This window comes from Dendropsophus ebraccatus, chromosome 14 (assembly GCF_027789765.1).
Source record: "Dendropsophus ebraccatus isolate aDenEbr1 chromosome 14, aDenEbr1.pat, whole genome shotgun sequence".
NCBI classification, from domain to species: domain Eukaryota; kingdom Metazoa; phylum Chordata; class Amphibia; order Anura; family Hylidae; genus Dendropsophus; species Dendropsophus ebraccatus.
The window spans coordinates 47,035,834-47,050,721 of NC_091467.1; the positions used below are offsets into that span (position 1 = coordinate 47,035,834).

At 45.4% G+C, this 14,888-nt stretch overlaps 1 protein-coding gene across 1 annotated transcript in view; it reads right to left on the reverse strand.

Annotated features, from left to right (window-relative positions):
• Positions 1-1,237: 1,237 nt before the first annotated feature.
• The window catches only part of TRHR (thyrotropin releasing hormone receptor), a 58,599-nt gene continuing 44,948 nt past the window's right edge, over positions 1,238-14,888 (reverse strand). Inside the window, exon 2 of the mRNA XM_069951480.1 lies at positions 1,238-1,756. Coding sequence (XP_069807581.1) covers positions 1,346-1,756 — 411 coding nt within the window. The 3' untranslated portion in view covers positions 1,238-1,345. The remainder of the gene's footprint in view (positions 1,757-14,888) is intronic.

Here is a 14,888-nt window from a genome sequence, read left to right on the forward strand (position 1 = left end):
CACTGAAGGCATAAATTACATCCTCGGCTCTGCTACATCTGTACACTAATAAAAAAAAGAAAACGGTTGAATAAAAATACAATAGTTGTCCTGTAAATAAAAAATTCACTAAATACTTAAATTGTTTGTAGGAGGTTTGACCCCAAATCCAGATTAGTTGTTATTTTAAATGTATAATGACTATATCATCTACACACAGTGGAAGCAGCCATATTGTGGATCATATACACGAGAAAGCAACCAATCCGTAGAGCAATTTCGTTTATAAGTAAGCCCAACCGTGCCCCTATTCCCTAACCATAACTCTAGGTCCTGCGTCTAACCATAACTCTAAGGCCTGCGTCTAACCATAACCCTAAGGCCACGTTCGCACAACGTATATTTTCATTAAACAACGACCGTTGTTGCAGGTTTGCAACAATGGGCGTTATTTAATGACAGTGGCCGATCCCATTGAACTCTATGGAATTCTGGACAGAGTGTGTATACACTATATACATTCCATCCGGGATTCCATGTAGCCGCACACAAAACGGACATGTCAATTTTGTGCGGCCACTATTGAATAGCGGACACACAAAATTGACTGTGCAGACAATGTAAAGTACGGCTCTGGGCGGGCTTTACATTGTCTGCAATGGCTAATTGGTCCACGGGCACACCGGAATGTGCCCGCATTCTAATTCCAAAGAAGTAATGTTCATCCGGCCGGTACTGCAGTACAGGCCAGAATGAACTTCACACACAGCGGCCGTTCTGTGGCATGGCCGTGGCCTAAGCCTGACCATGACCCTTAAGGTAATAGGCATAATCTTGGGGTGTAGCTAAAGGTTCATGGGCCCAAGTGCAGAAGCTCAGCTGTATTGTAGCTGAATTTTAGCAGGTCAGACACCAGCAGTCAAACCTAATGTGGTTAATGGGGGTCTCTGGGCTCCAGTAATTTAAGGGCCCAGTATCAGCTGCAACCATTGCGATCCCTATAGCTACACCACTCACATAATGTATAGACATTTCATTCTGATGGCCGACACCTAGGCATAACTTGGGAACCTGGGCCCCAATGCAAATTTAGTAACTATCCCCCACCTACCATGTGCCATACATAATATTACTATGTTTTCTTTGGCCCCCCAGGTACCATGGCCCAGCTTCCTCTGCACTCATTATAGCTATGCCCCTGGACTAGCATAAAATTCCTCCTCATCACTGACTTTCTGAAGATTTGTGGAGTCGGCCCATAGTCCACATATAGCGACCACTAATGTGTGTAAATGACTTGTACAACTCAGGGTTTTTTTTTTTTTTAAAAGTCAATAAATACTCAAGTATTTAATGAAAGAAGAAATCATGCAACGCTGTAGGTAGTGGTGGTATTTATACACTTCTCAGGAAAGTTGACCTTTTTAGATGGGAAACCATTAAGGTCCTCCTGGACAGTGAGGTCATGGTCAGGACTGTCATGGGAACTGTCTTTCATGACGCTGTAGTAAACAGGCACATTATACTTGGCAGCTTTTTCTGTCCTTTTTGGTTCACATTTGCACAGGTTCTTGAAGGCCGCCCGAAACTTTTGTGACATCAGGTTGTAGATGATGGGGTTAATGGCGCTGTTAAGGTATATGCACATTCTGCAGAAGAGAAGGAACCAAACGTTGAGGTAGGGCGGATCCATGAAGGAATTCACCACCACCAGGGTACGATAGGGCATCCAAAGGAGAGCGAACAATATCACGACCACTGCCAACATCTTGGTCACCTGAAAAATATGATTGTGGTGAGATGGGAAGGACTGGCAAAATATGAATAATACAGTAAAAATTTTATTATTTCTACTAACAGAATAAACAGGTGCTTTAAAGGGCTTATATATAGACGATCTTATCTCACCATGCACATTAGAGTCTATGGAACATATGGAAACAGCTCAGTGTGTGTGTTTGTGTAAAAAGAAACCTGTCATCACTTTCTGAACCACTGATCCTTGGGGCAGCCCCTGGCAGCTTCTCTTCAGCCTTCCAGCCTTGATAGATCGCTCCATGTTTGGGTATAGAGAGCAATCTATCAATCATGACTGGTGGGGTAGGGAGATGCCCCCCCTTCAAAACAGATTATTTAAAACCAAAAACTTAAAGTGACTCTGTACCCACAATCTGACCCACCCAAACACTTGTACCTTCAGATAGCTGCTTTTAATCCAAGATCTTTCCTGGGGTCCGTTCGGCAGGTGATGCAGTTATTGTCCTAAAAACAACTTTCAAACTACGTTGTGTACGCCCCGTACACAACGGCCGGAGCTTAGAGTATCTGTACCCTAACTTTGCACTACCCCTCCGTCGCTCCTTCCCACCCTCCTCATCATTAGGAATGCCACTGAAACATTTTCTCCTGTCTGAACATTGCACAGGTGCCTTAATGATCCAGCCCATGTTCAGTATTCACGCTGCTGGGGATTAGGAGACAATCTTCCTGGGGCATTCCTAATGATGAGGAGGGTGGGGAGGAGGGACAGAGAGATTGTGCCATCCTAATTCATACACAATCTAAGCCCCGGCCGGTGGGCACAGTGCTGCCAGTTTAAAAGTTGTTTTTTAAGACAATAACTGTCCCCAGGACAGATCTTGGATTAAAAGCAGCTATCCGAAGGCACAAGCGGTTTGGGGGGGGGGGGGGCAGATTGTGGGTACTGAGTCGCTTTAATGGGAAACCAAGGAGTCAGACAAACACTTTGTGGAAAAAGAAAAAAGAACTTTAGTTGCTTCAGGCTCAAGACTCCAGGCTTTTTCTGTATTCTTGCAAACAGAAATATATCAAAATGTCAGAAAGTTTATGCTAAACAATTGATAAACGCCTCGTTGAGAAGAACACAGAGATAAAAGTCAGTTGCAAAATGGAAAAATAATTATCTATAAATCTATCATAGCTCAAGAAGTTCAACACAATGTTCTTTTCCTCGACAACAGCTCAAGTAGGCAGATTCGGGTCAAAATATACACAATATTGTAGATGGTTAGCAAAGCCAATGGTCTGTTTGTTTCTGGTCCTACGTCTACGACAATCCAAACAATATGATATGTACGACTCCCCTGCCTGCTTTAAGAAGGTGCTGACACCATTGGTGTCTGCCTGTAGTGGTGGCATTGACAATGGCATGGACAGCTAGGTCATCTATACAGAATCATGAAAAATTCTCAGTGGATCACAGCAGCAGCGCAATGGGTAACTATGTACTGTTGGGTGATCTGGAAACTACATCCATGACAATCCAAACAATATGATGTGTGCGGCTCCCCTTCTTGCAATGCTCCTGGCCCTTTAGTGTCTGACTCTGATGAAAAGCCTTAAAGCCCTATCACACCAATAGATTATCAGCCGTATTAGGACGATTATCAGCCGTCACGGCCGAAAATCGCTTGGTGTAATAGCTACTGTTAAAAGGCAATGATCAGCCGACATGCACAATGTTGGCTGATCCTTGTCTTTCCACTCATTGAAAATTTTTTAAACAATAACGACAGTCTGCTGGCCATCGCTCCGTGTAATAAGTGCAACGGCACTATCTCCAATGGGCCCCTTCTGCAGCTCCCCGTGGCCCCCGCTGCTCAACCCACTCGCTGTCACCGCATGTAATAGCGCTGGTAGCAAGCAGGGAAAGAGGAGCAAGAGAGCACTGATCTGCGGTCAGCGCTTGCTTGCTCCTGCTGATCGGCCCTTGTAATTAGGGCTTTAAAATATGACTCAGTGCTTAAAGGGGTTATCCAGTGCTTCAAAAACATGCCCACTTTCTTCAAGAGACAACATGACTCAGATGTGGTTTGCAATTAAGCTCCATTCACTTTAATGGAACAAAGTTTCAAAACCGCATCCAAATTGTAGACAAGAGTGGTGCTGTCTCTTGAAGAAAGTGGCCATGTTTTTGTATAACCCCCCTGTTTCTGGATAAGCCACAAATCTCTTCAGAAGGAAAGACTACCACCTGTATACAGTTCTTTCAGGGTTATTGAGGAAGCTGTCCTCAAGATAAAACATTACCCCTTTGTTCCCATGATGATAGGCCCCCTCTGCAGTCAGGCAGCACCCTGCTCTGTACTAATAGGAGGCAGTATCCCAGAAACAGCTGTCCTTCAGGAGAGAATTCCGGCTTGCTTTAAACCTCATTGTTCATTTATGGAACACATTGTTTCAGATAGGAATACTTTCTACATATATCAGATCTCCCTTTTTATCCCCGGAGGAGGATCTGTTTGGATACCCACTGCTTTATCATTTTGTACAACTGTACCACCCAGTGTGCCGCCAACTGCTGCTGCCACCTTCTAAGGCATAAAGACTTGTGTGTTGCCATAGGATTTAATTTAATTTCCATAAATCAGCATGTAGTCGGCAGCCAGATCACCTTTTGTTCCACTTTCAACTAAAACTTCATTGATTCCACTTAAGTTAGAAATGAAGATGGCAGGCTAATTATTTCCTGCGCTGGTGGAGGTAGGTCTGGAGTTAGCGTTCCTCCTCCTCCTATGTTCTGTGACCCAGTTTAGATAAACAATGCCCAGTATTCATAGGTATGAGCGTTTCTCTTGTTTCTATGTGCCAGCGGTAATTACATTAATACACAGACATCTGCCGCTGTCTTGAAAATACATGGACTTGGGAAAGTGGAAGTCACGACTTACAGAGAGTGGGCTTTTAAAAGTCTCTTGTGAGCAGATGGACTTATTTTAGCCTCATGCGGACAAAGAGAGTCTTTTATCAATAGACAGATAGTGGCTATAATGTCAACCAGGCTGAACAATTATAGCTTTTTAGCACATTGTTAAATGTCAGAATCCCTGTAGATCATAATGGTTGGGAAATGCTAGAATAAAAAAATAATCTGTCACGGTCCATGAGAGTCACCGCTAGTAATATTTATAGACACAGATATATTGTGACATTGTTCGGCCCAAGATAAACTGGTAAGGGTCTCCGAATACCATGTATAGACATAGAACTAAATGATATTGAGCTCAATGTATAAGCAGTATGCAATAAACTCCATAGCTCCCTCTGGTGGTGGCTGCAGGCACTAAGGTGCCGACAGCGCACCAGTAGGATTGATTTTGGGTATCCACCCCAGTTACTGTACATGACAATATTGCCTTATCACCATAGACACATACTCTTGTTGATCCAGTGAGTACAGTAGCAATGTTTATGGGATCACCATCATGTAATAGTATGTCCTGATGTGTTTACTATCAATCCCCCTTGTGGTACTTTTATGTCAAGCTATGGTAAGGGTTTAACCCCTTTGTTGCAGCTTGTTTTACTTTTAGAGCAAAATGGGGGCTTGTTTTTTGCGGGTTGTACATTTGAAGGGCATATTTAATGTTACCATATAGTGCATTGTAGTATGCTTGGGTAAGATGAAGCCTGCAGCAAGAAGCTACAGGCAGATAGGGTAAGAAGAGCAAATTTGGCATCACTGTAAATACTGGTAGGGGGCTCAGGGAGAAAGAAGATGGGTCTGCCGCCACACTGACTTCTTTTACTTTTGCCAACTGAACTGCTAGCTAGCTGTAGAGGCACAGGAGGTGACTGTGTATTTATTAAGACACAGAAGGGGGTCCACTCCAGCACAGGGATCCACTTACGACCACTCCATGCCTGGCTGCAGATAGCCAATCATTTGTCATTTAACTGTAACCATTTACCACCACATTTTAAATTTTTTCATTTCTGTTTTTACTTGACTTCTAAAAGTTACAAATGTATTCACCACTAAACACATGGTAGTGGGTGACACTGAGGGACCACAGCCCCCCACATCCTACGGGTATGACTTACATACTTTGGCTAGATATGGCTACATGAGCAGGTGGAATCCATACACATTGCCCTAACTTCCTCTTCACTTTCTGTACCGTATGCTAATGGTGTAAGCAATATAAAAAGTACTTACAAGAGCAGGGACTTCTATCAAAGAAAGAGGTTCCTGCTGTCATATAGTAAGAAGCAATGCTGTATGCTTTGCCTCTTAAGGCCCTATTCCACGGAACGATTATCGTTCGTATTCGGCCGATATCGGCCGCTACGGACGATAATCGTCCGGTGGAATAGAGTGCAGCAATCGGCCGACATCGTTCATGTTGGCTGATCGTTGCAGTCGCTTGTTTTTCAACATGTTGAAAAACAAGCGACTGATATAGCAGCGATCTGCTGCCGTCGCTCCGTTGAATAGGAGCATCGGCAGCAGACGCTGCTATATCCTATGGGCTGCCCGGACGATATGCACAATGTTGGCTGATCCTTGTCTTTCCACTCATTAAAAATTTTTTAAACAATAACGACAGTCTGCTGGCCATCGCTCCGTGTAATAAGTGCAACGGCACTATCTCCAATGGGCCTCTTCTGCAGCTCCCCGTGGCCCCCGCTGCTCTACCCACTCGCTGTCACCGCATGTAATAGCGCTGGTAGCAAGTGTCAAGTATGGGGTCAGGGGATGACCCTCATAAGAGAAACATTTAAATCTACAATGTATACTAACACGTGATTCTCATTACAATATATAATTCTTAACAAACTGCTTCAGACATATATATATACACACTAGTAGCTTGTAACTGCTTCTGCAAGGCAAAGCCTTCACATGGAAGATTAATGGTTCCTGTCCTGGACAAAGAATGGTATGCTGGTGGTTTGCAGAGGAAGATAGAGGAAGTCACGTCCAGAAGATATGTGAAGATAGAAAACGTTACTACCACAAGAGTCTAAAGGCCTAAGCTACGCAGTAGAAAATGCATAAATTAATAGAGATTTGGTGTAATCCAATTAGATCAAAGAGGAATGTAATAATGTTATATTGTAACCACCCCTATATTCTACCCTATAAATGTATGGATCAAGGAAGTAATAAAGAGGAGTGTATTTGGAACTTGGACCAAACTGGTTGTTGGTGTGATTTCCTTACGGCCGACACTTCCCTATTTTACAATTGAGACATAGACAGTCAGTTGAAGCGTGGCAGAATAATTACCCTAATTACCCCATACCTCCCTGTCACGACACAATTTGTCAGAACTGGTGTCGATATAGAGATAATTTTGAGGTTTGGCAGAGAACCTGTTACAGTTTTGAGGTTTGGCAGAGAACCTGATACAATTTGGGGTTTGAAAGAGAATCTGTTAGATATTTTGGGGTTTGTGAGAGAACCTGTCCGTTTCAAGTCAGTGAATTAGCCTTGGCTGTGGTGCTGGGCAAGACCAGTTCTGATTTAGAGCGGCCGTATGTTAATATTTGTCAGTTAAAGTTTAATGCAAGTGAAACTTCTACTTCCTTTTTTTTCCTTTTTTTCTTTCTGAGCGCTGACACTGTGGCTGCATGTAACACAAAGAACGTATGATAGGAGTAGTAGTCTAGTAGTCTAGCAGCTGCGGTTAGCTGTTCTGTTCTTTCCAGACACTTCCTCAAGTTTGACTTTCACTTCCCTATTTTCCGGTGAAGTCAAACAGACAGGAAACACTTGTTTCTGTAGCTTGTTATACATTTATATTCCCCTCCAGGGGGCCTCCAATGACCATATTGTGAATGATTAGTCTCCTCAGATATCTTAAATAAGTGTTTCACTTGCTGGGTTTACGGTCGCGTGCTTGAATTGCACGAACTAGGTATTAGTGTAGAGAAGGAACACCCGTGATCTCTGAGTCCTGAAAAAACTCGCAACGCGATGGAAAGCTTGCGATCCTTGTTTGCATCGAAGCCTCCCGATAATACCTATGAAAGCCCAGTCGAGCTGGTAACCAAAAGAGAACGAAAGAAACATGTGGCTAATATGAAAAGACTAATGGATGTCTGTCAGATGCATAAAAAGGGGAGACTGCAGGTTACGCTGTGGGACAAGGCCCTTAGGGAGAACAGAGGGACCTTGGAGGATAATGACTTGCTTTTGTGTGCCCAGGCATGGCATCGCACCGCACGTTCAATTGCAAAAGATAATTATGTAGAGGTGGAATATGTCAATGCAAAAGAGGAAGTAACTGCATATATGTACTATAGGGGGGATGACACATCCCATGATGGCGACGGTGGACCACGATGCTGGGAGTGTCCACATTGCCATCAGCAGAATCCACCCTCTGCTGAATATTGCAGTAGTTGTGGGAGGGGACGCCCAAATCCAGCCCCTGAATGTAGAACCGCCCAGTCTGCCCCACCTAGTGACACTGCTGTACGTGCGGACGGCCATATTGGGACTCCCAGCTCCTCCCCATCTACCCAAGGGGAACAGCCTGCTTCCGGCAGCCATATTGCTATACCCAAACCCACCCTTCCGGACAGCAGCGCTCTTAATCTATATCCCTTATTGACTGCCTCTGGAGCATACTATGTACCCACCCCAGGTGCCGCTCCCATTATGATCTTATCTCCACAGCAAGCATCGAATACCCCATTCAGTCCACAGTCTCATGAGTTTGGTGAACTACTTGCAACTGCATGTCAGCAATTCAATTTACCCACCCTTCCTATGCCCAAGACCCCGATCAAACTTAAAGGGGTATTCCAGGTTATTTTGATATTAATTCTACTGATTTCTCTTGTAATATAATTAATATATCTCATTGGTTTCTATAATAAATTTTGTCTCTTTCTCTCTATTTTTATGTAAGTCACGTGTTTCTGTGACGTCACCGAACCGGAAGTGTGGGGACTTTCCCGACTCGGCCGGCCTCTTGGTGTTTATGTAGTTAGAAAGCTAGCAGAGCTTTACAAACGGCCTCCCTGCACACGGGAGGTCACATGACACCCTGTTCCCGGGCGGCCTGTCAGTGTGAAGGAGGTCGCATCCACCTCCTGTATAATCACTAAAACCCTCCACCCCCTGCCAGTATAATCATACCGATGTCTCCCCCGGCCCCCTCCATCCTGTGTATACAGTCCTTTTCAAAGATCTCTCACCCCATCCCCCGGTCTCGGCACCTCTTGCACTCAGCTGACAGGCTCTCTCTCTCTCTCTCTCTCGCTGTGTGTGAAGCAGGAGAGATTTCTTTCCTGCTCCGTACACAGTTCCTGGCAGCTGAGTTTTATCGGGGCAATTGACAGGCACTGTGTACGGAGCAGGAAAGAAATCTCTCCTGCTTCACACACAGCGAGAGAGAGAGAGAGAGAGAGAGCCTGTCAGCTGAGTGCAAGAGGTGCCGAGACCGGGGGATGGGGTGAGAGATCTTTGAAAAGGACTGTATACACAGGATGGAGGGGGCCGGGGGAGACATCGGTATGATTATACTGGCAGGGGGTGGAGGGTTTTAGTGATTATACAGGAGGTGGATGCGACCTCCTTCACACTGACAGGCCGCCCGGGAACAGGGTGTCATGTGACCTCCCGTGCGCAGGGAGGCCGTTTGTAAAGCTCTGCTAGCTTTCTAACTACATAAACACCAAGAGGCCGGCCGAGTCGGGGAAGTCCCCACACTTCCGGTTCGGTGACGTCACAGAAACACGTGACTTACATAAAAATAGAGAGAAAGAGACAAAATTTATTATAGAAACCAATGAGATATATTAATTATATTACAAGAGAAATCAGTAGAATTAATATCAAAATAACCTGGAATACCCCTTTAAGCAGGAATCTCCGTACCCGAGTGATGGAGAGGGGGAATCTGCCCCCGGGACAGTTGAACGTGGGTCACTTAGAACTAGACAACTGCAATCCCCAGGTTTTGGTTTCGAGGATGAACGAGTATCAGTTGACTCATATCATCCGATAACCCCACGCCACACTACCACTAGAAGGTCTGAGGGACATAATAGAGTGACGTTTAACCCAATACCTTTTACTCCGGTATTTACTACCAAGATATGGGATCTCTCGACCACCTTGGTCATAGGCGTAGGTGATGTGGTACATCAGGATACAGAGGCTTTAGTGAATCCAGCTAACGCTGCCCTTAAGCACAATGGAGGCGTGGCTAGACAGATAGTGAAGCACGGTGGCAAGGAGATACAGTTAGACTGTGATGACATCCTGGCATACCGACAGGGTGCTCACCTACCAGTGACAGCAGTAGTGGCAACTCCAGGTTACAACCTGAAATGTAGGGTCATTCTACATGCAGTAGGCCCCATATACAGAGATTATGTTCATGAAGAAGCTGCCCGCTTACTGAGACAGACAGTACACAATATACTCCAGAATGTCAAAGTTAAAGAATTAACCTCACTCTCATTGCCACTTATCTGTGCTGGACTATTTGGGTTTCCCGAGAAGCCTTGTTGTGAGACAATATTATCTGCAATACGAGACTTTGGCCCCATCCACACGCTACGGCTTATCAAGATCGTAGTTCAAGACTCATACATAGCTGACTTACTTGCAGAAACTTGGCAGTACATGTGTACAGATTATTCTCTCTCCAATACGCAGGAAAACTCAACCGAGATGATACCCCTATCGAGACATAATCCATTTAGTAATGACCTCCTTCCAGGTCTGGATCCTCCACCTCCTCCTCCTCCACCGTTGATTTCATTTGACTCCTTACCGCTTCCACCACCACCACCACCACCAATTGCCGATACACCACCACCAACACCATTTTCCCCAGTTCAACATGTTTTGACTAATCAAGAGAAACCTAAGTATGTTCCTTTCAACCCTGCTGAAACCAATAATCTACTGAGCCAGTTGCCTGATCCTGAGAAACAACCAATGCCTTTTTACCGTAGGCTCAATGAAGTGCAGAAAACCTACTCCGCTAACTGGCAGGATCTAGCTAATATTACTGGTATCAAAGCAGGAGACTCCTTTTGGCCTATTATCAAGTCAGCATTATTGGAGGATGGGATGGTAGATACCCTCAGCTATCCCTCGGGTGAAGAGTTTTGCCGAAGACTTCAGAAATGGGCCAAAGATAGACTGGCTGACTCCTCTGTCAGTGTGGCCGACACATCTCAGGAACCCACTGAGACGGTGGAAAAGTACTATGCTAGAATGTTGGCACTCTTCCAAGACCAGGGATTTGATATGAAGATAAAACACCAGCGCACCCTTTTTGTCGAATCTTTTGTCAAAGGCCTTCTTGACCCCATTAAGAGAAAATTGGTGGAAACTCGCCCTGAATATATAGAACTACCCCACAGCCAAGTCTTGCTCATTTCGAAAGCTATTGAGAAGCAACAGATTAATCATGCGCCTCAAAGGCTGACTGATAATAATGTGGCTGTTTTCCAACAAACACAAAACCCTCGTGCTAACAATGCCTCAAGAGTGGAGGAGATTATGTATAATCAGCCAGCTCAACTCTATCCAGGAAGTCCTTTCCCTGGCAGACACCAACAGATGCCCAACAACAACAATAGGCCCCAAAAGCCTAAACCTGCTTGCTATTTTTGTGGCAAACTAGGCCATATTAGGAAGCAATGCCGTCTCTTTTTAGGACAGAATCTTCAAACCCAGCAAGGTTACCCACCAACCCGAGGATTCTCCAATTTGAGCATGGGACCACAGAATATGACCCCGCATGACCGCCAACAAAGATATAATCGACCCTCAAGCCAGGGTCGTCAACCACAGAGATCTCAACAGCACGACCAACTTGATCAGCAATCATTTCCTCCTCCTCCTCAGGACTGGTTTTACCCTGATGCATAGGAACTTCGCAAGCCTGTGTCTACTGTTTTCACTAACCTGGCGGACAAAGACCTTTCTTATCAATCTGGCCCTGTTTTAACAGTAAAACTTCCAGTAAATGGTCATGAAATCCCTTTTCTAGTGGACACGGGTGCAGCCAGATCAGTCTTAAGAACCTCGGATATCCCACCAGGTGTCACCCTCTCTCCTGACTATATCTCATGTGTCGGAGTTGACGGACAACCTACCAAGACTCGCCTTACCTATCCAGTGCCTGTTGGACACCAGAGTATACTGTCAAGACTTCTTGTTTCTCCTTCATGCCCAACCAACTTACTGGGAGCTGACCTTTTACAGAAGATGGGAGCAACTATCCGATTTGATTCATCTGGAATGTATCTAGACCTCGAGAATACTCCTACCACTGAAGAAATATGTGCTCTACAAGCCATACACACATTCCTAGTGCTTCCTTGTCACAAAAATATCCCTCCAAGAGTGCTACCCCTAATCCCGGATGGATTATGGGCCACAGGCCCTGATGATATTGGCCTACTTCCTGTCACCCCAGTACGTATCTTCCTCAAAGAAGGTGCATTACCACCCCACCTACCTCAATACCCCTTGAAAGCTGGTCAAGAACAGGCTCTGGAAGGACAGATTTCCGCCTTCCTGAGGAACGGCGTGCTTATCCCGTGCATGTCACCTGCCAATACACCCTTATTTCCTGTCAAGAAGAGGACTGCACAAGGTGAACCTGAAAAATACCGTTTGGTTCAAGATCTCAGAGCTGTGAATGCTGCTACTGTCCTTGAAACCCCAGTGGTTCCGAACCCTAACACCCTCCTCTCCCAAATACCGCCTTTTGCTGCTTGTTTCACAGTAATCGATCTTACAAACGCTTTCTTCAGCGTTCCTCTGGAAGAATCTTCAAGATACCTTTTTGCGTTTACTTATCGTGGAAAACAGTACACCTGGACAAGAATGCCCCAGGGAGCACAGAACTCTCCAAACCAATTCACTCAAGCACTGCAGACATGCTTACAACCATGGATCTTGGCACACCCGGATGTGGTTCTCCTTCAGTATGTTGATGACCTGCTCTTGTGTGCCCCAAACGCCTTTATTTGTGAAGATCATTCTATCAGCTTACTTCAGCACCTGGCCTCCATTAACTGCAAGGTGTCACAGTCAAAACTGCAGTGGTGCAGTGAAAAAGTTGTTTTCCTAGGACATTGTATCTCAAGTGGAACCAAACACCTTACGGAAGACCGCAGGAAGGCAGTGGCAGAGATCAAGCCACCCCAGACTCTAACCCAACTGCAAGCATTTCTTGGAATGATTACCTACTGCCGCCAATGGATTCCCAACGCTTCAGCTTTGATGCAACCACTTTATGACTCCTTTGCTGACATCAAGGACTCACATGGTCTTCCCATAGAGGCTATGAACTGTTTCTATGAACTTAAGAATCTTATTTTACAAGCCCCTGCCTTGGGGATACCAGACTATACTCAACCATTCTTCCTTTTCATCTCTGAGAACAATGGTCATGCTTCAGGAGTATTGGCCCAGAAACATGGTGGAAGAACACGGCCGCTTGGATATTACTCTTGCAGATTGGACCCAGTGGCTAGAGCGGCTCCCACCTGCCTCAGGGCAGTTCTTGCAGCACAAGCACTTCTAGACAAAACAGCTGATCTCATCTTAGGACATCCTGTTACTATTTTGGCACCACATAATCTACAAGCCATTCTGAAATTGTCTCAACAACCTCATTTGTCTATGCAGCGCAAGACACGCCTGCAAAGTTCTCTCCTCTTGCCTGAAAACGTCACACTGCAAAGATGTACAATTCTGAACCCTGCAACTCTGCTTCCTCTCTCAAGGGGGGAATGTGATCCTATTGAAGGCAATAGTGCTGCATCTCACAGGGATGAAGACTACCCTGCAGAGGAAGATTACTATCCAGAACATGATTGTGTCCAGCAGATGGAAGATGAGACTTCACGTCTATCAAATGTTTCTACTTCACCACTGGACAATCCTGACTATATTCTCTTCACGGATGGCTCAAGGTACGCGGATGAAAGAGGACAGTTCCATACAGGATTTGCTGTGGTCACCTTATCAGAAACTGTGATTGCAAACTCCCTTCCTTCCCACATGTCGGCCCAGGAAGCTGAACTTAGGGCCCTGACCGAAGCCTGCAAGCTAGTGGAAGGGAAGACTGCCAATATCTACACAGACTCAGCCTACGCGCATGGAATAGCGCATGACTTTGGCCTGAAATGGGCCTTGCGAGGTTTCCAGACAGCTAGTGGAACGCCCATCAAGAACCACAGAGCCGTGAAGACTTTGATGGAAGCTCTCCATCTACCGGCTCAAGTAGCCATCCTGAAGGTTAAAGCCCATGGAAGAACAGAGACAGAAGAAGCCAAGGGCAACTACAGAGCAGATCTAGCAGCAAAGGCCGCAGCACTTCTCCCAGAAGTTCGAGAGGAAGCAGAAGTTGCTATACACGTGCTAACAAGGGCAGGGAGAAAAAAAGAAGATGAAGCTGGAGAAGAAGAAGATATACCCAATCCAGGAATTACCCTGTTGAAGCAATTCCAGTCCCAGATAGGTCCAGAAGAAAAGAAGGAGTGGGAAAAACAAGGAGCTAAGATGCAAGAAGATGGATTCTGGAGAAAGGACAAAAGACTCTGCCTACCAAGAGCATTGTTCCCAGCAGTGGTGCAGTGGGCCCATGGAGTCACCCACAGAGGGAAGAACCAGATGATTTCCACCATCACTAAGTTTTACCTGGCACCTGGAATCTCTATCACAGCAGCTACCTATGCTAAGAGTTGTGACATCTGCAAGACTTGCAATCCAGGGGGGACAGTGCATACTCCCAAGAAACACTTGGCTAAACCGCTATATCCTTTCCAGAGGATCCAGATTGACCACATGGAACTACCAAAGAGTGGAAGATACAAGTATGTCCTAGTGGTGGTGGACATGTTCTCAGGATGGACGGAGGCCTACCCAGTTGTTAACATGACAGCCAAACTTACTGTGAAAAGACTTTTGACCGACCTAGTCTGTAGGTTTGGAGTTCCAGAAGTTATTGAAAGCGACCAAGGCCCAGCCTTTATTGCAGATGTGACTAGGGAGATCTGGAAGATGGTAGGGGCAGACTTAGGCTTACATACCCCCTATCACCCTCAAAGTAGTGGGAAGGTAGAAAGAATGAATGCCACACTGAAAAATAAAATTCTAAAGGCAAGCAGAGAGTTAT